Source organism: Dromaius novaehollandiae, chromosome 20, assembly GCF_036370855.1.
Source record: "Dromaius novaehollandiae isolate bDroNov1 chromosome 20, bDroNov1.hap1, whole genome shotgun sequence".
In the NCBI taxonomy this organism is placed as follows: Eukaryota; Metazoa; Chordata; class Aves; order Casuariiformes; family Dromaiidae; genus Dromaius; species Dromaius novaehollandiae.
In genome coordinates, this window is record NC_088117.1 from 1,713,622 (window position 1) to 1,740,135 (window position 26,514).

General features: G+C 58.8%; 3 protein-coding genes across 3 annotated transcripts in view; 1 reads left to right on the forward strand and 2 right to left on the reverse strand.

Moving 5' to 3' along the window:
* Nucleotides 1–3,539, reverse strand: part of TRAF2 (TNF receptor associated factor 2) — a 34,137-nt gene extending 30,598 nt beyond the window's left edge. The window contains exon 1 of the mRNA XM_026106214.2: nucleotides 484–3,539. Within this exon, the coding sequence (XP_025961999.1) occupies nucleotides 484–543 (60 nt within the window). The 5' untranslated portion in view covers nucleotides 544–3,539. The remainder of the gene's footprint in view (nucleotides 1–483) is intronic.
* A 660-nt stretch (nucleotides 3,540–4,199) lies between these two features.
* Nucleotides 4,200–8,608, forward strand: EDF1 (endothelial differentiation related factor 1). The gene is made up of 5 exons (XM_026106257.2): nucleotides 4,200–4,356; nucleotides 5,020–5,071; nucleotides 6,546–6,706; nucleotides 7,363–7,456; nucleotides 8,036–8,608. Exons 1-5 carry the CDS (start codon nucleotides 4,210–4,212, stop codon nucleotides 8,095–8,097), a joined length of 516 nt encoding a protein of 171 aa, XP_025962042.2. The 5' UTR covers nucleotides 4,200–4,209; the 3' UTR covers nucleotides 8,098–8,608.
* Nucleotides 8,609–9,939: 1,331 nt separating this feature from the next.
* Nucleotides 9,940–26,457, reverse strand: MAMDC4 (MAM domain containing 4). Its single transcript, XM_064523544.1, has 29 exons — nucleotides 21,645–26,457; nucleotides 20,163–20,276; nucleotides 19,846–20,019; nucleotides 19,538–19,663; nucleotides 19,183–19,328; nucleotides 18,966–19,053; nucleotides 18,706–18,834; nucleotides 18,458–18,604; nucleotides 18,223–18,305; nucleotides 17,870–18,028; nucleotides 17,608–17,692; nucleotides 17,208–17,357; nucleotides 16,806–16,919; nucleotides 16,451–16,582; nucleotides 16,160–16,290; nucleotides 15,955–16,060; nucleotides 15,583–15,699; nucleotides 15,311–15,445; nucleotides 15,071–15,201; nucleotides 14,719–14,935; nucleotides 14,215–14,352; nucleotides 13,637–13,761; nucleotides 13,313–13,403; nucleotides 12,896–13,042; nucleotides 12,294–12,428; nucleotides 11,870–11,997; nucleotides 11,637–11,751; nucleotides 10,878–11,056; nucleotides 9,940–10,249 (listed from the first exon to the last, which is right to left on the reverse strand). Exons 1-29 carry the CDS (start codon nucleotides 21,682–21,684, stop codon nucleotides 10,208–10,210), a joined length of 3,624 nt encoding a protein of 1,207 aa, XP_064379614.1. The 5' UTR covers nucleotides 21,685–26,457; the 3' UTR covers nucleotides 9,940–10,207.
* Nucleotides 26,458–26,514: the final 57 nt, after the last annotated feature.

Here is a 26,514-nt window from a genome sequence, read left to right on the forward strand (position 1 = left end):
CGTTTTTTTCATTCAACACAGCTCAACTGGGTAGTGGTTACGAGAACCCAGTCTTACTGAGACCAGCTGAAAGCCTTCTTCTGTCTCTTGGAAGAGAGATGCCTCCATCCCTAACTGCAAAGGGAATGTCAGGGACCCAAAAGTAGTCGCCCTGCTGGGCTGCTCCAGACCAGGTGGCCAATCCAGGAGGGCGGCCTGTGTGCAGACTTCATGTTCACAGCATATTTGCCCAGGGGCTCACTCCTCCTTCCCAGTGCTGCTCGTGTTCGGAGGCAGTGTGTGACTCTCAGTTGCAAAAACCACCAACAGAAAGCCCTCCTCAGTTAAGAGAAGCTGTCTCCCAGCCTTACGACACACGCTAGACTAGGTACACATCACTTTCACAGCCCACTCTGAGACAAGCCAGCTCTATCCCCAAGTGAGACGAGGCCTTTAGAAGTTAACACACCTGACCACTTGGAAAAATAAGCGTTGCTCACTTACCTGTGCACAAAGTGACGCTGTCTGCCGTTCATCCCAGCCGAGAGGGTCAGCTCGCAGCATAGAAGTGCCTGCTCAGATCTCAAAGTAGAAGTGAGATGCAGCTGGGAAGGAGAGACAGTGGCAGACTGGTTTCATTTTAATGAAAGATGCTAGGGGAAATGAAAATGCTTACCACGTGGCAGTGAGGTCAGCACGGAGGTGCTTTTCACAGGGGAACTCAGCTTCGTTAAAGGTCACAACAGCAGACCTTTTCACTTGGTGTGGGACGGCTGTGTCCACAGCCCGAAGCTCCTTCCTGCCTGCCTCCCTGTGGATGTGACCTCAGCTCACCAGCTCAGAGCGTCCGAAGCTGCTCCTCGTCCCCCGGTGAGCTCTCCACCTCGGAGATGCTGTCTCGAACACACAGAACTGAGGTCTGCCGGGTCTCACTGCCTTGTGTGTTGACAGAACACGAGAGTCTGATTCTCATCATGCCGGGAAATTCACTCCATGCTGGGGAAATCCTCCTTGGTCAAAACCAGGCATAACCAGTTTGACACTACCTCTAGAGGAGTGCCCGGCATCAAAGGCATGGTCGAGGTGTTTCTCCCAGATATTCCTAGCTGTGAGGACAGCTTGGGAGCGGGGGTGGTTGCAACGGGGGTGCAAGTTAGGGCAGCTCTTGACATGGTCTTAAGATATGCTGAGGGCTGAGCTGGTTTCTGGGGAGCTTTGGGAGGCATGGTTTCCTCCACACCGCCGCAGTCCGGAGTGAGCATGCTCCCAACCACAGTCCCTCCGACATCCATGCATGCCCGCGTGCCGTGTGCCTGCTCAGGAGCGTGTTGAGACGAGATGCTACCTGCAGGGCTGATGCAAGTGATTCTGGGGACTCCCACGGAGGCCTCGCTGCCATACCCTCCGTGAACTGAACCGCTGTCTCCCCAGGCTCTGTCTGGAAAGCCGAGGGTGGTGGCAACATGCAGCCCATAGCAGGAAGATGCCAGTTAATGACAAGGGTGGGTGCTGGTCAGAACAGGAGGAGGGGAATTATGCAGAAAGTCTAAGGAAAAAGGGTGAAGGTTTCCTGCTAAGCAGGAAGAGAGGAGCCCACTTTGCTCCAATCCACTTCATGATGCCTGGGCTGCCCTAGTCATTCAAATGTACATGTGGATCTCACACACTCAGAGCTTAGGCAGTAGGCGCTGACAAAAACATTGGCCATCATCCTATAAGATTGCCATTTCGTGCTGGCAGGGGGCCTCAATACTCTGATCCCTTCCTTTCCTGTCTCAGCTTCTCTCCTCCCCTCTAGAAAGGGACACGACCAATGGATGCAAAAGCAGCGACAGCGGCAAGAGCCCAGGCAGCAGATGCCACCCTGTAGCATCCCACCACATCATTCAGGGATGACTCTGGTCACCCCACCCAGTGTGACTAGGAAAAGGGGATGGCACACACCTTACTCTGGTGAGATGTAAGGAAGAGCAGACTGGGAAACATGGGGACATAACAAGGTGGATACAAAGAGCACATGAAGAGATGGCAAAGCCCTGATGAATGGAAATTAGGCAGAAACCGCGCAGCTTCACAAGGTAGAAATACGAGCTGCTTGCTCACTGTTCCTCCCTGAAGATGACAAACAGAGGAGGAAGCAAGCCACAGGACCTCACAGTGAGAGCTGTAAGGGCTCTAGGGGCTGGGTGTCACCTGGCGTAAATTTCGATGGCTCCACTGGGGTCAAAAGCATGAAATATTCCTTTGCACGAGCCAGCACTAGTAACTTGTACTATGTAATTCCTCCGGGACAGGTAAAGCTGCACGTCCTTGCTGGCACTGCTTTAGTTATTCCATTACAGTGATCCTTTTCCTGGCACAATTGCATTTTGTCTGGGAAAGAACGTATGAAAACATCTACATTGCTAGAATTATTCATTGGATTATGTAACTCACTAAAAAAACCCTTCTCCATTTCCTGAACTAAACATTATCCTGGCAGAACTGCTGAGGGCACATCATGCTCACATCATTTATTACAGAAGCGGGAAATCGTAAGCAATGCCTTACCTGAGCCACCAACCACAGGAAGGGAACAATCTGGGACTGCTCAGAATAAACTTGCTGTTGCAATACTCCATTGGCCACCAAACGGCCGGAAGAGTAACTTTTGCAATGCAAAATAACAGTTCTCAATAACGTTTGACTTGCATGTCCAAAAAATGTTCTTTCCCAAGTTTGCTGGGCTGCAGGAGCCGGGTGTGTTGTAATGACAGAACTTCCTGGCTGCAAGAAGGGGAAACACCTAGCACTTTTAATAGCATCCAAACCCTGAGCAATGTTCCAATCATCCATGATTTGGAAATCAGTTGCTCCTGTTGCACATAGCTAAGATGACGGCCTGCATAAGCATTATACAGAAGGCTTTTTAAGCGTTGTTCCTCTCCCTCCTTATTTCAGAAATGACCGCAGTGGCTATTTTGTTTTTTTCCTGGTTTTACTAGAGAACTCATGGTCACTACTGATGACTCAGACGTGCAGTTTAGCAATTTTATTGCGTTTTACTTGAAAGAGCCAAGATGCTGTCACCTTTAACAAGGAGTGCTTTTTCTTGATCAACAAGCTTACACAGGTTTACCCCAAAATAAAGACGCAGAATGCAGAATTTCACAGAAAAAAGCATTGTGCACTGCAATCACAGTTCGCTTTGCACCTTACCATTACCACTAGCATAGCAGCATTCATCAGCAGCCCCTTGTCAGGGCGCCGGAGCCGGGTCTCCCTTCTGCTCCCCAGCATGAAAGGACTAAGCCAAACCTCCGCCCTAGGGCCCTCGCGTCGTGGCTTTGATGCTGCAAAGCACCAGCTCTCCAGCTCTACAAGGAGCCTTCCGGAGCAGACAAAACCTGAGTTATTCACATGCAAACACAGGCAGGAAATCTCCTCCCCAAACCCTTCGGGCCTTCTCATTCAGCAGAGAATAATAATAATAAAAAAGGCAGTAACGCCGCCTCCCGCTGGCCCGCTGCCTGCCCAGGGAGGCCGCGCAACGGGGAACGGCGGCCACCAGCGCAGGCGGCAGAGCCATGGCGCAGGCACGAAGCCGGGCTGTGCAGGCATCGCCTCGCCCCCGCCCCGCGCCGGGCAGGCCCGGTGGCTCTCCCCCAGCAGGTCCGGCCCCCCCGGGCAGGCTCCGCCGCCGCGGGCCTGGCCGGCGGCCCTCCCCCGCCAAGCCCCGGTAGGCCCCGCCAGGAGCCCCGCCAGCCACCGCCCCGCCCGCGCAGGCGCCGAGAGCTGCTGCGCATGCCCATTTCCTTGTGCCCTGTCCGGCGAGACTATTGGGCAGCAATTCTGACAGGGCCGCTGGAGTAGTGGCAGTTACAATATCCTATCAGAGTGCACGGAGAGTGGTGGGCTCGCCGGCTTCCAGACTGGAGTTGACATTAACCAATCAGATAATGCACAGGTTGACTGACAGGTTTCTAGGCCTGTCAAAAGTGGTTGCGTCAAGGGCGAGAATGAATTGCTATTTATGCCGAAGTCTTTTGAGGTGCCCGAAGTCCCACCCCCCGCGATCGCGCAACTCTCCACCAATGAAAGGCCGTCTTTTCTGAAGGGCGGGCGCAGGGCCCTATTGGCGGGCGCGACGGCGGCCCCGCCCCGCGCGTAGCGGGCGGGCGGGCGGAGCCCGCCGCTTCCCCACCGCCCAATCGGTGGGCGGTGCCCCCTGAGTGGCGGGCGCGGCACCGAATGGGGGCGGGGCGGGGCGGGCGAGGGGAGGCGGCGGCGCAGGCGGCGGCGGCAGGCGGGGTCGGTGCCATGGCGGAGAGCGACTGGGACACGGTCACGGTGCTGCGCAAGAAGGGCCCGAGCGCGGCTCAGGCCAAGTCCAAGCAGGTCAGCGCGGGGTGGCGGCGGCTCGTTCCGCGGGGCGGCCCGGCCCCCTGCTGACTCACCGGGCGGGGGGCGGGGGGGGGTCGTCAGCCCGCTCGGGGCCGCGGGGGCGCCCGGGCACGGCGGGGAGGCGGCCCCGGCCGCGGTCTGCCCGGTGCGTCGGCCGCCTGGCGCCGGGCCGGGGGCGGCCGCGCCGCGCTGCCCGGGGCGCCCGGCTGATGCAAGGCGCCGGGGCGGGGCCGAGCGCCGGGAGCGGCCCAGCCCCGCGGGCCCGGCCGTTGCCCTCGCCGCCTGCCGGGGCTGCCGAGGCCGCGCCGGCGGGGAGCGGGGCCGCCCCGGGCAAGGGGGCGGGGGGGGGGGGCAGCGGTGCAGGTCTCCGGCTCGCCGGCGGCGCGGAGCTGCCCGGTGCCTCCCGGGGCCGCGCCCCCTGCCCCAGGCCGAGCTGCTGCCGGGGCAGCCCGAGGGCTGAAATCTGCCCTGGGCTCCGGGAGCCCGGTACCGCCGAGCTTCCCCGGGGTTGCGTGGATGCTCCCCGGGCCTGGCGCCGGGACAGGGGTGACAGCCCCCGAGCCGTCGGCACCCGGCAGCCTCGGCGGAGGGCTGCGCCACGCGCCGCTGGGGCTTGCGCTCACCCGCTTACCTTTCTCTTTCTTTTTGTCTTTCCAGGCGATCCTAGCAGCTCAGAGGCGAGGGGAGGATGTGGAGACCTCTAAGAAGTGTACGTATCACTTATGGGGTGTGGGGGGGGCAGAGTACTTTCACGTCTTGATCAACTTTCAGGCTAACCCCAAAGCCCGCTTTCTTTTGACTGTATCCGTTTCTATGTTCTAAAAATGGCCCAGTAGTGCCCTCCTTCAGGGAAACTGGGATGTCTAGGGAGACCTGCAAAGTGAAACCAAGCAGACCTCTTTTCCCATAAAAGTCTTAGTCCAGTGCAGTGCAACTGATGTTAACAGTACGTGTTTAGTCCTCCTTATCTTGCTGAATGCTTTCAGTTCAAGCTCGCTTCTTCTGCTTGAAGCTTGGTCTGTTAAGCTGCTTTTGACTACCATAATCTGAGACAACAGTGGCATAAGGACACATCCCCTGAGCTAAGCCATAGCTGACCGCAGCTGGGACCTGAAAAAACCTCTCCAGGCTTCCTGCGAAAGCCAAAAAATGCTTCGCTATAACCATCTCTGAATTTCTGCTGATCCAGTCACCCAAATCTGAACTCTGCCTAGGGTCTGGTCTGACTAGTGACTAAAAGGAAAACAGGGGGCCCGTTATTGCTGGAGTCTCCTATGTTAGGCAAATCTGCCAAGCAATGACATGTGCATAGCAATTCCTTTCTTTAGGTAGAGAGATGGACTATGTAACCTCTTTAACAAATTTTCTTTAACAAATTAATATTTTTAGGGATCTAAAGCAGCAAAACTCTTGGAAAAGCCTTCATGACAGCAAAGCTCTAGATTAAACTCCCAGTTTATACAGTTTATTCTTACTGTTGATCACATATATGCTTGAGAATTTCAATAACTACTCTTTTTTACTGTGGCATAGCTGTTTAAACATTCTCTGTTTTCTGTCCGATATAAATTCTTATATTCTCTCACCTTGGGAAGAGATTATGATAGCTGTGAATAAATAAATGATCCTTGAGCAGGAGAAAATAGAGAATGTTTAAAGCTTGGTCAGCTTAATCAAGAGACTGAATTTCAGTCACTAATGTTAGAGAAGGGATTCTAACTATGGCTTAAATATTCCAACTAGAATGAGAGCCTCTAGCTTTCCGCAAAACTGAATATGGTTAGAGTTTATCTTTAAGAGGCATCAGAAAATTGAGCAAAAGCCACATTCAGGCTGCCTTGTAACCAAGCAAACAAGGTAAAAGTTCATGTAGTAAATCCTCCAAGCTGTAACAAAAACTTGTGGATCTGGAGTTAAGTTTGGAGATAAAGTAAAGAAAGGGAAGAGTTCTGAATGACTGCGTTTAGACGTCAGCGTTTGGCAGGATTAAGATAACACGTTCTCTGATCTGCAGTTGGCAGGATCCGCTTGAGGTTGATGCTGATGTTGGCATGTTAAAATGCTGAAAACTCGCTGAGATCCCGGGCAGCTGCATGTTTAGAACAAGCACTTTGATACTTCGTTGTGCAGCTCTGAGCCTTGTTTTGTTTGTTCTTGTTTTTTGTTCTTGCTTTGAATGGTAGGGGCAGCAGGCCAAAACAAACAACACTTTATTACAAAGAACACAGCCAAGCTAGACCGAGAAACAGAAGAGCTGCACCATGACAGAGTTCCCCTGGAGGTGGGCAAAGTAATCCAGCAGGGTCGACAGAGCAAGGGCATGACGCAGAAGGACTTGGCCACAGTGAGTATTGCCCAGTGTTCTCTGCTGCCTGCTTCGGCTTTCTAGAGGGAGGGTCTAGCCACCTCTAGAGGGGTGAAGATAGACACCTTTTCTTTTCTGCTTCGTCATGGATAGCTGCAGTGGGATGGTGTCACGAATTGGAAGTTTGGTGAATTTAATGTCTTTGCCAGATCCCCGGACAAAATTAGTAACCTAAGAAATAGCTCATGGATTTATGTGTGCAACCTTTGTACATCTGCTTAGAGACTGAGCAGTGTTATGGCCGGTGAGCTGCTGGGAGGCTTTTTTTTTTTCCTCTTATCACATCAACTTAGCATTGACACAAGGATTTTTGTCCCATCCATGTCCGATACTGCGTTCAGTAGCTCGTTGTTTTATTAATGAACTGCAGTATTTAGTGTTATTGTTCTGCCTGGAAGACTGAGAGAAGTAGAAGTCTGCCTGTGATGGACGTCACCACCCTTGTAGCACCTGAACACTGGAGGGAGGGGAAAGAGTGATGAGGAGCAAGCCTAGGCATAGTGCTGTCTCTTCCAATCCTGGCATGATTGTAGGCTGTCACTTATTAGTGTAATAGAGTATTTGGGGGTTGGTTCTGAATGTTTACTCTTTATTGTGCCAATGTTTGAGGCATCTTTTTATTTTTTTATTTTTAGAAAATTAATGAAAAACCACAAGTTATTGCTGACTACGAATCAGGAAGAGCAATCCCCAATAACCAGGTTATGGGCAAGATTGAAAGAGCCATTGGTAAGTTTAGGAAGTAGACTTCAAAAATAAGAAAAATGTTTTCAGTGTTTAAGGAGGATGGTTTGGGTTAAGTTATTTATACTTTCTGTGGCAGGAGCAGTTGCTGACTGTATGTTATTATGGGTGGGGTATCATTAGGCCACATTCTGATAATACTTAGATCTGCTGACTAAAACAACTCAAAGCTTTCATTCTCTCCCCCCTCCATCTTTATGTATGGGGCAGTGCCCTGGGGATCTCCTTTGTACTGTCCCCTCAAAATCAGAGATATGCTGAGACTCTTGAAGGGTTGATGTTAACTCAGTAAAGTATCTTGTTGCAGTTATTAGTGTTTCCATGGCTATCCTAGGCCTGTCCGGATACTATTTTCTAGGAAAATAGTCAATGCACAAGCAAGAACTGGAGCTTTCTCTGTAACTAGTCTGATGATCCTACAAACCAAAGTAGGATTCTTCCTAAATCTTGTGCCTTGCCCTCTTTTTTCAGTGTTCTATTATAGCAAAAATTGAGGAAATAAAGCTATCAGGTGAATGATCATAACAGCAGATGATGAAGACTGTCTTTTCTGTCTTATTCCAGGCCTTAAGCTGCGTGGGAAAGATATTGGAAAACCACTCGAAACTGGCCCCAAAGGGAAATGAAAACAAAGCCTCGAAATCAGTTTGTTCAGACTGATCTCGTCTGGCTGGTACTCCTTAACCACCGGAATCTCTCATCGTATTGCCAAGCTGAACAAGAGGGTTTCAGACTTGCTTTGGGGGGGAAATCTGCAGAATCTGTACTTGCTGTAAAAAGGCAACCTTAAAGAAGCAATTTTCCTGATTTTGTTTTTCCTTCCTCCTTTCCAGAGATTGAGGAACTAAACCCAAAAAATACTGCATCTAATTTGCCAGAAAACATGTGCGTCTTGGTGTTTAGAAGCAGCTAATGTTAAGACACTTGGGGTGGTCTGAAATGAGATCATTTAATTGGAGCAATTTTGGGGGAGGGTGGGATATATTATATATAAATAGTTTGGGAGAGTTGGGGGTTGATTTGTGTCTGCATTTGAAATGAATGACTCAGTCACTGCATTGCAATGACATTTTTTGTTTGTTCCTTCCAGCCTGTTTTAAAGAGATCTATAATAAAGTTTGATACCCTTCCGTTGCACAGGGTAGTCACTGCCTGTTCACCAGCTGCTAGTATAATTTTCTGTTGGACATGAGTGGTGCTGTAGCACCCTCTTTCTTCTAGAAATATAATTAGCAGGACAGCCTAAAGCACTTGGCATAAGACTGCATTTTCACCAATTTCTGGTGTTGTCACAACCTTCCTAGCTGCTCTTTCTTTCCCTGTAGACTAGGACTGCAGCTTTGGCTTACATCCTGGAGATGAAATCAATACTGTTTCTTATCTTGTGCAGGGAAGGTGAGGAGAGTCTCTGTCGAGTTCTACAGAGCCAGGCTGATGCAAAGACAATCAAGCATTTAGATGAAGCCAGAACCCTCCTTTTCTGTTTTTTTTTTCTTTTAACCACTCTTACCCAGCTTGCTGCTACAGAAATACAACTTAGCTGGAAGGCTTGTTTCCCTTCCTGCTGGGCGGCACCACCAAGGCAGGTGCAGATGTTGTAGCTTTAAGGATCATGCTCAATGTGACAGTTTGGCATAATATATGTGGGACAGAGCTGAAGAAGAGTCTGTAGTAGGGTAATAGGAAAAACAGGTTTCTGTCACAAACCAGGAAGGTGGCAAGCCACATTCCCCTACAACCAAGCTATGGAGGTTTTTGGAGAAAGCAGACTTGCTAATGGGCTACTCACCTGCACAAAAGCGGAACTGGTTTGTCTACTATTGAACTTATGTAGCAGGTCTGGCTATGGGTTGCTTAGGGCACTAGTATTAAATAGGTTTCAAAAGCTGGGGGGAAGAGGGATCCTTGGCTTAGGGTTTCCTCTGGTGGCCTGTTGCCTGGCTGCAGAGATCATGAGGTCTCTGGCCAAGAGCCTAGCTTGTGCTTCAGGAAATTTTATCTTTTCCAATGACATTTAAATACAAATTATCAAGGGTCCTTGAAACAAGTATGGGCAGTTCTGTGGTAGGTGAGTACCCATACAGATGGGTCAGGGCTGTTCTCTGGCCTCAGCCGTGTGATGTTACCACCTGCTCTGCTCTCTTCCCTACCTGACACCCCCCCCCCCCAAAAAAAAAAAAAAAACCCACAAACAGCTGAAGCACTGTATTCCTCACCACGGCTGTTTTGTGCCCTGGCAGCTACTGGACTTACTTGCTTGTGTTCTGTCTAGGGAATCATGAAGTGGGGGAAAAGGCTTGTGCCTTCCTCCCCTCCCCAGGAGTGGTGCAGGAGTGTGCTTCAACCCCTTCCCCTTTGAGAAACTTGCTATTGCCGGGATCCTGCTCTCCTCAGAAAAGGACAACCACTCCTGCTGCAAGATCCTTCTGTAAAGTGTTTGTCAAACACAATGCACGTAAAGATGTCTCAGTGCGTACAGAAAGTTTGTATTACACAAGGGTACTTTTTCCAAGTCTTGGAGGTAGTGGAGGAAGCAGCACTTCTCCCTCTCCTGAGCTGTGACCTTAGGTGCCTACTGCAGCTTCTTATTTGACAGGCACGATGTCAGACAGCAAGAGTACCTTTGAGCCAGATGAGGCTGCGGGAGTGTGAGGTTTTCCTGAAAGATGCTCTGTTCTGTATGCAGTTAATGGGCACAAGGTGGCAATTAGTGGCATTGGCTTAATATTTCAATCTTCATTCCCCCTCCTTTGGCAGTGGAGATATAGTGACCTTGTCCTGTAAAGAAAGGTGAACATAAATTGGTTGTAATCAGCGTAAGCCGTATCTCGTAGGAAATATATTGACCTCTTCCAGACTGTAGAGGGGAGAACCTGTCTGCCAGCACACTTTAATCGCAACAAATAAACAGCCTGAAGGGGCCAAATCTACTCCATGTCCTCTTTTGGAATCAGTCCTGGAACGGCTGCAAGAGGTCAGTGTTTCTGTCCCAACAGCTCTGCTGGGGACTAGATGGCACCAAACTGGTGCAAGGAAACCAAATGTTGTTTAAGTTGCTGGATAGAAGAGGATGAACAATAGTTGCAGGACCTGCTTGCTCGCAGCGCGCTGGGGAGAGGGATCACAGCCTCAGCTGTTTCTGGAGCAATCACTGATGGCATCAGCAACATTTCTAGGTCAGTCCTACAGTTCGGGAGTCACTCATTTGCTGGCTAGCAGATAAGAAGCAGAGGCCTTTGCACCTTTCTGATGTGTTTGCAGACTGTGGACTGACTGGGGGGCCTGTCAGGAATTGCTGAACTTTTAGAAAATGCTGTATCAGTGCCCGTCAATGTGCTGGCTGGAGCAGCTGGGTGAACGGAAGAGCCCTTCCCACCCGTCTTGATGGTCAGGGCCAACTCCTTACATCTTGAAAAGTGATGTTGTCAAAGCCCTGAGGGGCACTGCTCTCTGCTGCTGTCCTGCTTGCTTGTCCCCTCCTCTTCAGCAAGTAATAGCCTCCTGCCACTACCATGGCCAGGACTACGAGGGCCAGGAGAAGGCCGATCACCACCTCTGCCACAAAGCTGCTGGAAGACTTTGTCTCTGTAAATGAAAGGAGATGCTGCTAGGCCAGACCCATTTCCAAGGAGGGCTGGCTCAGGCCTCTGCAAAAGCCCCAGCGCCCTGAGTGATTCAGGGTTAACCATTCCTGGGTTAAGCCTGGCTCGTGCCCTGTCCAGCATATCTCACGGGGCCTGGCAGAGCAACTCATTCCCGGTGGCAGCGTCCTGCACCGATGATGCTCGCTGCGTGTTAACTCTGCCAGCAGGGCTGAAGGCGGTGTGCACCAAGCCCTTGTTTGCAGCCGAAAAGATGCACTGTTGTCCCCTGCTCCCCTCCCATGTGGTCAGAATGCGTCTGCCATTTGGGATGTGGCCCTCCCGGACCACCAGCCTCCCTTTGGCCTTCTCACAACGCCGCAGGGACTGTAAAATCCTGTGCTCCAAGCACTGAAACGTGAGGTCAGGTGAGCGTCCGTGCCCAGCTCTGCCTCCGAAGGCTGGTGTGAGCTGCTCTGCTGCATGGGACCCCAGCCCACGCCACCCTGCTGGGGCCGGGGGTGTGTGGAAAGCCCATGAGATGCCACCACTCAGAGCTTCTGCAACCACAAAGAGCCCCTCACCTTTCCCCGCCATCGCTGCGCTGGCATCACAGCCTGTCCCAGCACTGTACACTATGTCATCCAGTGCGATGGTCCCTTTTATTGGCCACGTCCTGGTGGCAATCTCGAAGACAATCTGCAGGGAGACAGGATGCCACATGATGTTGTGTGGGGAGGGCACTCTGCACCCCATCGCACACCCAGCACCCCTGCTGCCGGGGGTTGGGATGGCCAGGGCACATGGCCCTGCTCACCTGGAACTCGCTGGGGCTCTGCACGGGCACCGTGCTGCTCAGCCAGCCCCAGCCCTGGTGCCCAGCCGCGCTCCACACCGTGCGCTGCCCCTCGGCGCTGTGCAGCCTCACACGCAGCTCCACGCCAGCTGCAACGCAGGAGGGGGAAAGGCCCTCTCAGCATCAACACCAGGCAGCCAGCCGGAGGCTCACAGGGAGCAGCCGTGCCTCTCCAGCCATGCTGCACTCTACGGCCAAGGCAGGGCCCACCAGGATGGACCCTCTCTGCTGCACAGCTGGAGCTGGAGTTGGGGCGGGGTTGCAGTCCTACTCCCATCCTGAGCTCATGGGCCCCAGGAACCTCCCTGGGGACAGTATCTTTCTCCCTGTCCTCCCTGCTTGCACTGTGCCTGGCTCCAGCCCCTGCATGTGGGGCAGCACTTACGGAGGTGCTCTGGGATGTCCATGTGGTACCAGAAGCGGAGGCAGGAGTCGGCAGCTGCAGGCAGGTGCTGGCTCTCCAGCTGGGCAGCAGTGTCCCCCAGGCCCAGCACGCTGGCGTCGAAGTACGCGTAGTGACCTGCACAGGTAGGAACAGCGGACGGGTTATCCGTCTGTCCTGCGCCCCGCTGGCCACATCCTCTCCCCTGGGTACCACCCCAAGGCTTGCCCTCGCCAGCTCCTCGCTGCTCTTGGGGCTGAGCTGCCCCTCGCAGGGGAGGGGGACGAGATGCAGTGGATCCAGCTGTCACCACCATGTGCTCATGGCTGGGCCCTGCAGTAGGGGCCATGCCAGACCAGGAGATGCCACCTGGGTGGGTGTCTGCCTGCCGCAGGGTGGAGGGTCTGCCCCGCTTGGTCCTGCGCCAGCCCCACCTGGGCTCAGGATGGACCTGGCAGGGAGGCATGGCTATCAAGGCTGCTCGCCCAGCCCTCTGGGATGCTCCAGGGAGGCAATCATGGGTGACTCCATCTATCTGCAGCTTATCCAATCCACTTGGCCACACCAGGATGCCCAGGCAGGGAAAGGTGGGGGGTGTCTCCTACCATCCTTTGTGCCCAGGGTGTGATCCTGCTCAGGGCCAGGGTATTTGGCAAGGGGAACTCCGCTCTTCCGGCCCCATGCGAAGCCATACGGGTTGTCATCTGTGGGGCTGCTCCAGCCGCATGTGTCCAGCTCAAAGTCACAAGAACCTGGGAGAGAGCCCTGGATGGTGATGCATAGGCCACTAGGGGCATGGCCGCCTTCCCCCTGCACCCACCAAGTGCCCTGGTCGGCCCTCACTTCCCTAGCAGCCACAGATTTGAGCCACACAAAGCTCAGAGCTGGAGCAGGGGGCTGGTGGCCACGCTGGCCATACTGGCAGAGAGATGGGGTGGATCAGCCAGGCCAGCCCGGGCAAACTTGGCCCAGCCGCAGTGGATCCTCCATGGTGCCCACTGTCATGTCACGTGGGCTCTCACCTGGTTCGGAGCAAGCACTGTCCATCACGTGCAGATCGTCCAGCGCGATGTACGCATGGTCGCCCCCGCCTCCCGCTGCCTCGAATATCGCCTGCCGGGGAGGTGGAGAGCAGGGCGCAGGCTGAGGCCAGGCAGCGGCCCCGGTGCAGGCGGCACATGGGACCGGGAGATGCCCGACACCTGGCACTTGTCTCCAGAAGGCCTGGGGGGGCCTGGCTCATTGGCCGCCCATGCTGGTATCCTCAGCACCTGTCCCCTCGCCATGGCCATGCCTCCCGCAGCCTCCATCCTCCCTGCAGTGCCTGGGATCCTGCCCCATCTCACCCTCCAGTCTTCATCTGCCTGGATGGTGACCTGGCCGTGGTGCCAGGCGCTCCCCTGCATGGCGCTCACGGCAAAGAGCTTCCTCCTCTGCATGCCGCTCTCCTCCACGAAGACGCTGAGGGAACCTGCCAAGGGCCAGAGATGCTGGATGAGCACCCTGGGAATGGAGGGAGGTCCTGGGGGGTGCGAGGAGGGGACCGATGGGATTGCTGTGCCTTGGCACCAGCGGAGTCAACCAGCCTCCATTCTGCTTGCCACCCTAGAGAGCTAGTAATGGGGCCAGTAAGTCTGGTGGGTAGAGCTGGACAAGACATCAGCTAGCCTGGGTTTGAGGCCATGGTGACCACACATGGTGCTTGGTGTTCACCATGTCCTGCTGTTGTGAGGGTCCATATCCTTGCCTGGACACTGCCGGCCACAGGTCCCCACAGGCAAGAAGTGAGTTTACCCAAAGAGGTTGTGGCATTGGGGCAGGGAGCTCGTCCCATGGTTCCCACCCCCCCAGCAGCTTCCCAAGCAGGACCCAGGAGTCCTGGGCTTTTGCCTTGTTCCAGCATTCACCACGACGTGGTGCTCACCTGGGGTCGCGCCGCTCAGCTGGTACCAGAAGGTCAGGCACTGGGTCTGCGCAGAGGGCTCGTACAGCTCGGAGGTGAGCACGGCCACGCGCCCCGCGGGCAGGGAGCCCTTGCTGGTGTTAACCAGCATGTAATGGCCTGGGGAGAGAAAAGCCCTCGCGCCATAACCCCCCCCCAGCCCACCCTGCCCGTGCCAAGGACAGCACGGTCTGCTGGGAAAGCCCCCTCGCAACTGGGTGGGACCACTGGGGTGGGGCAGCTCGGGGTCTGGAGACCCGCAGGTTTGGGGAACATGGTGCTCCTCAGTACTCTTCTCATGCTTGAGCACTAGCTCGGGGTGCAGAGGCTGGGGTGCCCAGCTCAGCGGCCGGCTGGCAGCACAGGGACACCCAGGCACAGCTGGCCCAGGGCGGGGACGGGGAGAAGGGCAGGGGCAGGAGCAGGACAGGGGCAGGCAGGACACTCAGGCTCCCCCGGAGCCCTGGCAAGCCCCGGCCCCGGTACCTGCGGCCGTGCTGGTGGTGTGGTCGGCCGAAGGGCCGGCGGTGGCACCCGTGCTGTTGCTCTGCCGCAGCCAGGTGAGCTCCCCGCTGGCCGCCAGCCCGCAGGTGCCGGCCTCGAAGGAGCAGGAGCGCTGGGCGCCGCAGGACCCTGCGCGCAGCGTCACGTCGTCCAGGCCCACGTCGCCCACGAAGCCATCGCGCAGGGCCTCGAAGGCCAGCTGCCGGGCCGAGCAGGGGGCAGAGAGAGCAGCTCGAGAGGCGGCCCGGCCCCGGGGGGAGCACCGAGCTGGGGGCAGCCCCGGGCGTCCCCACTGCCCGGCCCGCCAGCCCAGGCCACCTCTGCCATGCCTCACCCGGTACTTGCGCTGTCCCTCGGGGCTAAGCGTGGCGAAGCCCCGGTGCCACACGCTGCCCTGGGCCCCCCTCTTGGTCCACAGCACCGTTTCCTCCTCTTCCTCGTGCTTCAGCTTGAGGCTGAGGGTGCCTGGGCAGAGGACGACGCTGGGGAGCCGCCGGGCAGCTGCCCCGGGGGCCTCCGGCTCAGAGGCCGTGGCCGGGCACAAGGCCCCTGCCCTCCGCCCGCGGGAGCCTACCGATCTGCGGGCCGGCCAGGCGGTACCAGAAGGAGAGGCAGCTCGCCGTGGTGGCCGGCTCCTGGTAGGAGGTGATGAGCTGCGTCTGCTGCCCATGGCTGCCCGGCGCGGCGGGGTCCATGGCAAGGAAGTACCCTGGGGACACGGATGGAGGGGAGAGCGGGGAGAGAAAATGGCTGCTCTGAGCTGCGCCTCCACCCAGCTCGCGGTGCAACAAGCTCGCCCAGCGTGCCTGGGGCTGCCAGGGGTCCCGTGGGGGGCCGAAGGTTTACCCGAGCCGGTGGTGTGGTCGGGGCCCTGGCCCTGCCCCGCGCCTCGGACCCAGCGGAAGTCGCTGCGCTGATCCTGGTACCAGCCGCACGTGTCCGTCTCGAAGTTGCAAGACACCTCTGGGCAGGGAGAGGCCACCGCGGCAAGGGCGTAGGAATAAAAGCACCCCAAAAACAAGCGGGGCCTCCCCAAAACATGCTTTGTTTCCCCCTCCGACCTGAGTTTGCCCCGTGCACCTGAGGCAGGTGAGCGCCGGCGGGCTGGACCCACGCTGGACCCTGCCCGCCGCAGGGCTCAGCCCCGTCCCAGCGGGACGGAGACACGGCCACCGGGCAGCCGCTGCGGCAGCAGCACCCGCTGCCACCTCCCCGTACCTGCAGCCTGCGGCGGAGCGACGCTGGGGTCACAGTGCACGAAAGTCACGTTGTCGATGGCCACGCTCGCCGCCTCGTGCGGATTTACCTGCCCGAGCAGCTCCACCTGGGGGTCGCGGAGCCGGTGAGCGCCGGCCCTGGGGCTGCCTCGCTGGTGGGGGGGTCCCAGCGCCCCACCAGTGCGTCCCCTGCCCGCCGGCATCACCTGGAAGGGCCTGGCTCTCTCCCCGAGCGGGATGCTGGTGTGCTGCCAGGCCGTGCTGCCATGTCCCCGCGCCTCCCAGGCCAGCTGGGTCGTGCCCGTGCCGTGATCGGCCACACGGACGGCGAGGAAGCCTGCGTGAGAGGGACGGCACCCCGTGGGGGTCGGGCACCCACCGGCCCCAGGCAGCACGACGGGGTGGCAGGGCTGGGAGACGCGGCAGAGCCAGGCGGTGGTTTGCAGCAGGGGATCGGCCCTATGCCGAGCCAGGGGGGCGGCCCAGAGGGGTTTTACCTTGGTGGTCGCTGGAGATGCGGTAGCTCATCTCCATGGTGCAGGCCGGGCCGGACGGGCCCAGCGGAGGAGTGCGCGCCTTGGCAGCGGTCAGCGTTTGCCCTGCCCCGCTCTGGAGGGCCAGGAAAGCCCCTGGGTGAGAAGACATGGGAAGAGGTCAGGGTCTACATCCCTGCCAGCACCCCCAACCCAAGCACCCCACCACCAGCACCCTCCCTAGGCAGCACTGTGCACCACCCTGTCCCTTCCCATGGTGGCACCCGCTCCCCTGATCAGCAGGAGGTCTCTGCAGTCCGAGGGCCCCCGCGGCCCTGGGGACCAGTAGGCATCATCTCAGCGACCGGCAGAGTCTCACCTGCTTCCCCGAGGGTGCTGCCCGTGGACGCAGTGGCTGTCTGCACCCCCCAGCGCAGCTGGCCCACACTGAGGTCATGCCAGCCCCCGGCCCCCTCCTCGAAGGTGGTCGCTCCTGCAAAAGCCAAGCGCTCGGTCCCGCTCCGGCGGTTTCTGGGGCTGCAAGAGCCCCAGGGGCTGCACGGGCATCAGTGCACCCAACAGCACCCTGGGCAGGAGAGGCACCTGGGCCAGCCCCACTGCCTGGCTCCTGGGAGCTGGGGTGCCAGCATCCACGTTGGGAGGACGGCTCCCCGGCCTGCAGCCGGAGGGCTGGTGGCCTCACGGTGCACTAAGCCACCCTGGGGTGCCCGGGCAGGGCAGTGGGGAGCCGGGGTGCTCACGATCGGCTGCGGGCCCTCACCGCAGCGCTTCTCATCGGAGCCGTCGGCGCACCCCTCGGCGAAGTCGCAGGCCAGCTCGGCACCGATGCATTGCCCGCTGTCACAAGCAAACTCCTCGGCTCCGCACGGGCCTGCAGCGTCCCGGTCCGGCAGGGCTATCTGGGGCTTTTCTGATGGCAAAACACTGCAGGTCAGAGGGGAGCCAACCAAACCCCGGCCTCGGCAGCATCGTCCCTTCGCAGCCCAGCTGGGGCTGCAGCCCCACAGCCCCTGCCCCAAGCACGGCCCTTGTCCCCGAAGGACCACAGCAGACACCAGCGGGGGATATTGCCACGAAGCCCCAGTGATGGGGAGGGGCTCAGGGCTGAGGGTCGCTGCCCTGAAGCAGGGGCAGCATGGATGCCCGGCTCTGCTCCTCACCCTGCTCCTGCTTGCAGCCTGGGGAGAGGATCATGTCGTCGAGGGCCACTGTCCCCGTGCCGCCGGCCACCCCTTCGATCAGCACCTGCAGGGCAAGCACCCCGCTGCGATGCCAGCGCGGGGTCCCCCGGGGGCCGAGGGGGCCACCTGGCACTGCGGTGCTTGCAAAATGGAGAGAAGCCCCCCCGGGCCGGGGGAGGCAGCGTGGCGACGATACAGGTGGCCGGCGTGCCGCTGGCCCCCCACCGCAGTACCAGCCCACCTTGAAGGTCTCCGGCACGTCGAACTCCACTCTTTCCCGGACCCAGGAGGCGCCCAGCTCGCCCGTCCGCTCCCTCAGCAGCACCTTGGCGGAGGCGGTCACGTAATAAATGCTGAGGTTGCTGGCGGCCGAGCCGTGGAGATGGCAGTAGAGCGCGAGCTGGAAGCGGAGAGGGCAGGTGGGATGCAGCGAGGATGGCGCAGGGATGTGCAGCCCCACGGCATCGCATGGGGCTGGAGGTGCTCAGCAATTCCTGGGCTCCCGTCCCCGGTCTCCGTACGCCCCCACCGCGCCCTCCCCAAGCCAAGGGGCAGCCCTGGCCCCGCAGCTGGGCGCCTCAAGCCGCCGCTTACCGAGCAGGAGTTGGTGGCCTGGAAATCGGGACTGCTCAGCCTGGCCACCCCGCCAGCGACGCCGCCGACATGGAGGAAACAACCTGCGGGAGAGGCCGGGTGAGCGGCCGCGCTGGCGGGATGCCCACGGCGCACTCCTGGCACCCAACATGGGGCCGTTTTCTTGCCGACAGCAGGAAAACCCTGGGGCTCGGGGTAGGGGGGACGGCGGGGAGGGCAGTGGCCATGACCGTACCTTCGCGGCTGCCGTTGCTGTGGTCGCGGGCGGGGAGGCCGTAGGCGGCCCCCAGATTCACGCTCGCGTTCCTCTCCCAGGCCGCCGGCCCGGCCTCCGCCTCCCACAGGCACAGGCCTTGCTCGAAGGTGCACGCGGTGAACGACTCTGCGGAGGGAAGGGAGCGGTGACCCGGGGACGGGGGGGTCCCCAGCACCCCCCACCGCCGTCTCCCCTGGGCGAGGCCCGCCGGGGCCGGCGGTGCTCACCGCACTGCGGCGCCGCCTCGTCGGAGCCGTCCCCGCAGTCGTCGGTGCCGTCGCAGAAGCGGTCGGACGCCACGCAGGAGCCCCGCTGGCACGCGCTCTCCTCGGCCTCGCACACCTGCCCGGCCAGCTCTGCGGGTGGCGAGGGGGGACAGGACACCCTCAGCTCCCCGCCGGCCTCCCCGGAAAGGGAGAGCGACGCCGCGGCGCGGTCCCGGCCGGGGCACTGGAGCCCCCGCGGGGGCGAGCGGAGCACGTCTTACGCTGCGGCAGGCCGCAGTTCCTGAAGGTGATGTCGTCCAGCGCCAGCTGCGCCTCCCGCGCTGGCGACGGCGTCACGGAGAAGGTGAGCTGCCGAGGGGAGCCCGCGTTGGAGGGCACCTTCGCTGGGGGGGACACAGCACCCGGGAAAGGACGGCCGCCGAGCGTCCCCTGCTCCCAGGGCCGTCCCCGAGCTCGCCCGGCGCCACCGCGGCTCACCTGGAAGGAGCCCGCCGTCCGGCCCGGGTAGGCCACCAGCTCGTGCCACCCCTCGCCTCCCTGCTCGGGGCTCTGCCACAGCTCCACGGTCTCGTCCCCAGCCTCCAGGGCCAGCCGCAGCACCGGCTGCTCTGTCCGGTTGAGCCCTGTGGGCGGTGCGGAGAGGAGGCCGAGTGCCCCGCTGATGCAGCTCCGGCTCTGGGACGCTTGGGTCCCGCCGGACACCACTTTTGGACCCATCTCTGGGTGCCGACGGCTTTCCGGTGGGCAGGGGCAGTGCTGGGGGGAGCTGGCCTCGTCCCACCCCGATGCCCCCATCGCGGCTCCCCGAGCCCGGCCGCCCCGGCGCACTCACCGCTTCCCGAGAGGTGATACCAGGCCCGGATCTCGCACGTGGCAGCCGCTTCCCGCATCACCGGCGACCGGAGCCAGGCCGTGGGCGAGGTCTTTCCCGGTGGGTCCGCTGCAGCCATGAACCAGCCTGGCAGGGCGGAGAGGGACGTGCGTCCCCTCGGGGTGGCACCAGAGCCGGTGGTGGCACCATGCCGCTCCTCGCGGGCTCTACCCGCCACGGCCCCAGCGGGGTCGGCAGCCGAGCACCCCGGCTCCTCGTCCCCGTGATACGGTGCCGGCTGCTCACCCGCCGGGCAGCACCCCGCTCACCCAGGTCGGTGCCCACGGTATGGTCCGAGTGGGGCCCCGTGCCCCACGCGGCCAGGCTGGCCCGGCCCAGCACCCATCTGTAAGCCGAGGCGCTCACGTCCCGCCAGCCACAGTCGCCTTCCTCGAAGTCGCAGGTGAAGGGGGTGCCCAGCACGAGCGAGGTCCCGAGGTACCCTGGGGGCGAGCGGACGGGGTGTCAGGGCAGAGCTGGCCCCCCTGGTGCCTGCCCTCATGCCCGGGTGGCTCCGGCGGGTGCTGGGGGGCAGCAGCAGGGCCGGCGAGCGGGGCAGGGAACCCGCGGGGCGGCGGGCACCCACCACACTGGTTCTCGTCGGAGCAGTCGCCGCAGTCGCACACGAAGTCGCAGAGCTGCTCGGCTGAGCTGCTGCAGCTGTTGACCACGGTGGAGGCGTCGGAAAGGGCGGCCCTGCCTGGGAGAGAGGAAGGGGGTGAAAACCCCGCATGGGCCCCCCAGGACAGTGCCACGACAGAGGGGACATGGTCCACAAGGGATGTCCTCAGCCTGGGAACCTGCTGGGGGAGCTCCGGGCTCTCAGAGGCATTGTCCCTTGGATGGGACCTTCCAGCACAGCCCTGGCACCCGGTGGGGCTTGGAGGAGAAAAGCAAGATACCCCAACACTGGGGCTACACGTCCCACTTCTCCTCCAGGGCCGGGAACTTGCGGCTCCTGTCATATCGGACCTTGCGTTTTGGCATCCCCCGCTTGCAGCATGTCCTCCCCATGCTTGGGAACCAGCTCAGAGCAATGATTACAGCGAGAGCCTGCTGGGCTGCAGGATGAGGCCTCCCGAGGAAACAGTGCTATTTCCAGCCTGGCCGCTGTCTCCCTGCGTCATTGCTGTCATATTCGCGCTCCACGACTCAGCCCTCCGTGAAGCTCCAGGCCCTCAAAGGCATCGTCACTTGGATGGAGCCATGTGGCCCGTTGCGCCTCATATCCCGGGCTTGGATGTTGCTTTCAGGTGGGACCTGGCCACAAGCCTCTGAGCCCCCGCTGGGGCATTGCCCCAAACACACCTCCTCGCAAACAACCCCCCCCAGATGCTCCCCCTGCCTAGGGGAGCTCAGCTTCTCCCATGGCCAGGTGGTCTGAGCCATTGGGACATGCAATTTGCAAAGAGCCGCCCCAGGACCACATGAGCTGTGGGGGGAGATGGGCTTTGAAACAGCCTGCTCATCCTGACCCACAGGAGAGCATCTGGAAGGAAACGCAAAGATTTACATATTTCCTCCCCACGCAGAGCAAAGCCGTCAGCAATACCCTGCCCCCAAGGCGACTTGTGTCCCGGGTGGCTGCGGCGAACACCAGCCCTTCGAGGAGTGGGGAATCCTGGGCTGACCTTTGCGAGCAGAGCCCTGAGGAGGGTTTGGCCAGGCTGTATTTGCCCTGGACCCCTGCAGCACTGCTGGTGGCAGGGGGGGGTTAGTCCAGCCCTCCCCCTAAAAGCCGGCAAAGCCCCAGCAATGCTGGGGGAAGGAGCGAGCTCCTCCGCTGCAAGCGGGTGATGCAGGAGCCCAGATACTGCCTGGCAATGCAGCACGTTTTGCACCCTTCTCCTTGCAGGGCAGAGGGCCTCATCCTGCCCGAGCCAGGGCACTGGAGCATCTGGTCCTGCAAACACCCTGCACGGCCATCGCACCAGCATGTTTCCCTGCACAGCCAGGAATCCGGGTGGCCCCACGCTGGGGAGGGATAGCCCGAACCAGCTGGCACCGTGCCCTCTCCTCCCCCCACAGCGTGACCCCAGGCGCAGCCCCAGCTCGGGGCACGACTTACCCAACAGCGTCAGGACCAGGAGGACCGTGCGCCCAGACATCGCTGCTGCCGGGCCGCAGCGAGGGCAAAACAGAGCTGGGAGACGCAAGGGGCAGGCAGAGGAGGCCCTGCTGCGAGCGGAGGGCTGGAATCTGCTCTCAAGGACCGGCCACACTTTGGACTTCAGCCCCACTGTTATCTGTACCACGGTGCTTACGCTTCTGAGCTATCCCATCCCTCAGCCGCAGGGTTTGTGGAAGGGATTTCTCCTGGCTGGGACAGGACACCCACCGTCCTGCAGCCTGGCACCGCTGCGAGCATCACACGTGCTGAGCTGGCGACCACCGCTCTGCAGCGTTGCGTCACGCAGGGAAACCTTCAGCTCCTTTTCCTACCGAATCCCTCTTCTTCAACCCCATTTTCCAACCAGGCCAAGAACCAGAGTGCCAGGAGCATGCAGCATGCCTGGGCGAGCAGGGGAGAGCCTCTGGGTGCAGGCAGGCCGCAGGGTGCACCCCGGCTGAAAAGGGCAGCTGGGCCCGGGGGGTGGGAACGGGTTTGCAAGGAGCAGCCCAAGGCAGGAAAGGCTTACGAACAGATCATGGTCCCTGCCCAGCAAGTGTCATCAGGCAGGGCACTGCCAGCCTCCACTGCTTTACCTGACAGATGTTCCTGCATCCAGTTCCTGGGGACCTCTGCAAGCTCCTGGGGGTGGATGAGGCACATCTGCCAAGGGGGCACAGCTCTAAAACCACAACCTGATCTCCTCCTGTGGGGAGCAACCCAGGCGGAGCTCAAAGACATGCTGTTCTGCCTGCAAGGAAGCGTTGCTCAGTGGTTAGAGCCCAGTGCTGCACCGCAAGCTGGGTGCTCCAGCCTGGTGGACAGCTGCTGCCCTGGCCCTGCCTCAGTTTCCCCAGCTGGGCAGGGGGAGCTGCTGCCAGGGTGCATAGGGGCTGACGCTACCACAACAGAGCAGCTCTGCCTCTGCCTGCTGGCAGCCCCGGGGTCTGGGGGACAGGAGACAGGCTCGTGTTGCACAAATCTGAGTGCAGAGATTCCTTCCCTGCTAGCAGATGGCCTTGGACACCAGATTACAACTCGATTGCGTCAGGCATACTAAAACACAGGGTTCAACTCTTTCCCCCACACCAGCCTGAGTCGGGCCATGCCGAGCTGAGCAACCCTGCGCCCTCATGCGGGGCAGTCACCCAAGCCTGGCACACGCCGGAGCCCAGCAACGCTCACCAGCAAGCACCCCAGCTCAGTGCAAGCCTCCCCAAAGGCCAGTCCTGCAGGTAAGACCCCAGCTCAGCTCTGCTAAGCTAACCAGAAACGCAAGTCTCTGCTTGGGAGTGCTTCCAGCCCAACGGCACACACCAAATTTTCCTATGTGGGGAAGCTGGCACGCAGCTGCCCCGCAGGTACTTTGCCCTGCTCCTGCTGCTCTGTCTCCCTCTCTGCTTAATTCAAATCTCCCTGCCAGGAGCCGCAGCCAGCACCCTGCCCCCAGACAAAACGACCACGCAAAGGGCAAGGGCAGGCTCCCAGGACGGGCCCCTGCTCCGTCCCTTGGATTCCAGGGAGGCAGACGAGCAAAGGCTGCCTGCACCCTTCCTTGTTCCCTTCTATTTGAGGACACAAGTTTGCTGCTCCTCTTGCATTGGGTTTTCTGTAGCAGCACAAAGCCATCAGTCAAGCAGGAAGGTGATGCCGGCTTCCAGATGACTCCACCAGGCAGTAACTTGTGCTTGGAGGAATGGCTCAAGCTCCTCAGCCATCGCATGGCCTCCCTGGGAGGTAAACAGAAGACTGGCTGATTGCTGGGCTCAGAGGATTATGATCAGAGGCACAAAGTCCAGCTGGAGGCCAGCTACTAGTGGGTGTCCCCCAGGAGTCAATACTTCATTAATTGGTTGCATGATGGGACAGAGCACACGCTCAGCAAGTGTGCAGGTGATACAAAACTGGGAGGAGAGACTGATACACCAGAGGGTTGCACTGCTGGTCAGAGGGTCTTAACAGGCTGGAGAAATGGGCCAACAGGAAACCCATGAAACACCACCAAGGGAAATGCAAAGTCCTGCACCTGGGGAGGAAAAAGCCCACACAACCAATACAGGCTGGAGGCCAACCAGCTGGAGAGCAGCTTTGCAGAGAAGGACCCAGGAGTCTTGGTGGACAAGCTGACCATAAGCCAGCAATGTACCCTTGTGGCAAAGGCCAGTGGCATCCTGGGTTGCACTAGGAAGAGCATTGCCAACAGGTTGAGGGAGGTGATCTTTCTCCTCTACTCAGCCATGATGAGGCCACACCTGGAGTGCTGTGTCCAGTTCTGGGCCCACCAGTACAAGAGAGACATGGGGCTACTGGAACGAGTCCAGCGAAGGGCTACAAAGGTAACTAAGGGACTAGATCATCTCTTATACAAGGAGAGGCTAAGAGAACTGGGACTGTTCAGCCCAGAGACGAGATGGCTCGGGGGGATATTATCAATGTGTACAAATGCCAGATGGGGGTGCTGGAGCCAGACTCTTCTCAGTGGTGCCCAGTGATGGGACAAGTGGCAACAAGCAGACTGCAATACATGGAATTCCACTTAAACATAAGAAAAGACTTTCTTCCTTTGAGGGTGGTCAAGCACTGGAACAGGCTGCTCGGAGATAATGTAAAGTCTCCATCCACACAGATATTCAAAACCCATCTGGGCACAGTCCTGAGCAACCTGCTTTGAGCAGGGGTTGGACTAGATGACTTCCAGAGGTGCTGTCCAACCTCAGTGATTCACTGACATGAAGGCAGCCACCAGGGAAGCTCCACTCCTCCATACTACTGACGTAAAACTCTCACTCCCTGCCCTCCCAGGTTTAGATGCCTAACATCCAATAATGTTTGGGGGAGTTCAGGACACCTGAGCGTGTGATTCTTGGGTGACGTTCACACAGGCCCAGGAGAGCTAGTACAACACCCAGGGAGGGTTTGGTTGACGAGGTCTAGGCACAACAGATCCATTTGGTCTATAGTGGGCCCAATGTGACTTCATGCAAGTCCTGGGTACCTGGGCTTAGGCCCTGGCTTTCTTCCCCTTTCACTAGCCTGGCAGGGCTGGAGGTGGGTTTGGGCACTGTCTTCCCTGAGAGATGTAGTTCTGCCCCTGCTCCTTGGGCTGCAGCTTCCCTCCCTCTGCCCTGGTTTGCTTCCCACCCCATTGGGGTCCAGTTCTGGACCCTAGTTTGCAGGCAGGATGCCAGGGCTCAGAGGCTGGCCCAAGCCCAGGAAGGGGTTGCGAGAGCTGTCACAGTGCTACATCTCACCTCATCTCCCTCACCTTGTGGCAGCAGCAAGCAGCTCATGCAGGGGCACTTCCGCCCCAGATCAAAGTCTAACACCAGCCCTTGGAGAGCCTGGAGCCTTCAATGACCGCCAGCAACAGAAGGACAGTGAGTAGCCATGGCTGCCTCCGAGGACACAGGTCCAACCCCAAGCCAGCCAGGCAGCAGGCCCTGTAACAAAGCTGAGAAATGCCCAGTCCATGAGGTCATCAGCATCCAGCACTGCCCACTTCCGCCAGCCACACATAAGAAGTTTGAAGGCACAGTGTCTAAGCTATAGCAGGTCTTGCCAACTCTGGGCACAGAAGAAGCATCTTCACCAGGGGCCCAGGTGAGCCCCCAGACCAGGAGAGGATCAGTACCTGATCTGCTCTCCCAGGGCACTACAGTGATTTATGTCAGAGGGCATTCTTGCTAGCAGACACGAGCAGGGCCCTGTTCCACAAGTCTACATGGGGCAGCAGAAGTTTTATCCCACCCCAAAAAGTGTGACAAGATGCTGTCTCCTGTCTGTGCAGCACAGATCCTGTCCCCGACAGCCACCTGGGGAAGGCAGGGAAGGGAACAGCACACAAAGCAGTGAGGGAGGAGCTGGGAGCGTGGCTTGCAAAAGACTGGTCCTGAAGCTCAATCTGCAGCCCGGCATTCGTCAACACCCCCATCCCAATAGAGGGGCTGCACACGCGCAGAATCACAACCCAAAAAGCTAAATAGTGGACTGGGGCCAGGCCCCAGGTTCCCCGGGAAGGTGAGGTACCCACCATACCTACCCTTGTACGAGACAGTGGTCTAGCGACCTGTTCAGCCAACCTGCCCCATGCACGTCTCCCTTGAGCTCTCCCGCCAGGTGAACACCTACCTGTAAAGCCTCCAGCAGACGTTCACAGCCTCTCATGCTCCCCATCCTTCTCACCACAGACGGGCAAGCTAAAGACTAGCTATGAGGGAGACAAGCCTCCCCAGGTACATGAGCCAGGAAATACTGAGAAACAGGAGCCAGTGTTGCTTTTCTGGAGGGTTGAAATCACAAATGTTCTACCTCTAGGTATAATTAACCACTGATCTGCTTAGGTGGGAACAGGGCATGTTCTTCCGAACCACACTCGCTGACAGCTCAGCCCTTGGACTCCCAAAAGCCAGGGGCAGGAGATAGAGATACCATCACAGTGCTCCTTCTGCCCAGGGAGTCTGCATACTAACTGTGCCCCTTCCCTTTGTCAGGCGTGGGGACCACACTGCTTTCTCCCAGTGGCTCCCTCATAGTTCATTACTTCTGGTCCCAGCTTGCTCAGTTGCCTCCTCTCTAGACAGCACTTCTGGACATCAGTGTCCTGGACAATCCTCAGAGTCGGAGGACAAGCACAGTTTGCAGCTTTACACACCTGCCCCCACAACCCCAAGCTCCTCCAAATCCTGAAGCAGACTCTGCTGTCACCACCTCAGACATGGCCAGCTCTGGCGTTAGGCCTCCAAACGGGCATCTCTGCACAAAGCTGGAAAACTGGGGGAGGCTTAACCCCATTGTGGGGGAACGGTATGCACACCCAGTACAGCCCAGA

Excerpts from the sequence above, each read along its gene's own strand:
- EDF1 (XM_026106257.2), top strand. The coding sequence starts at position 4,210 with ATGGGGGCGGGGCGGGGCGGGCGAGGGGAGGCGGCGGCGCAGGCGGCG. Across the intron at positions 5,072-6,545 it reads TGTGGAGACCTCTAAGAAGT|GGGCAGCAGGCCAAAACAAA; the intron begins GTACGTATCACT and ends TTTGAATGGTAG. Across the intron at positions 7,457-8,035 it reads CAAGATTGAAAGAGCCATTG|GCCTTAAGCTGCGTGGGAAA; the intron begins GTAAGTTTAGGA and ends GTCTTATTCCAG.
- MAMDC4 (XM_064523544.1), bottom strand. The coding sequence starts at position 21,684 with ATGTCTGGGCGCACGGTCCTCCTGGTCCTGACGCTGTTGG. Across the intron at positions 19,054-19,182 it reads GGACGGCGGGCTCCTTCCAG|CTCACCTTCTCCGTGACGCC; the intron begins GTGAGCCGCGGT and ends TCCCCTCGGCAG. Across the intron at positions 14,936-15,070 it reads AGGGACAGCGCAAGTACCGG|CTGGCCTTCGAGGCCCTGCG; the intron begins GTGAGGCATGGC and ends TCGGCCCGGCAG.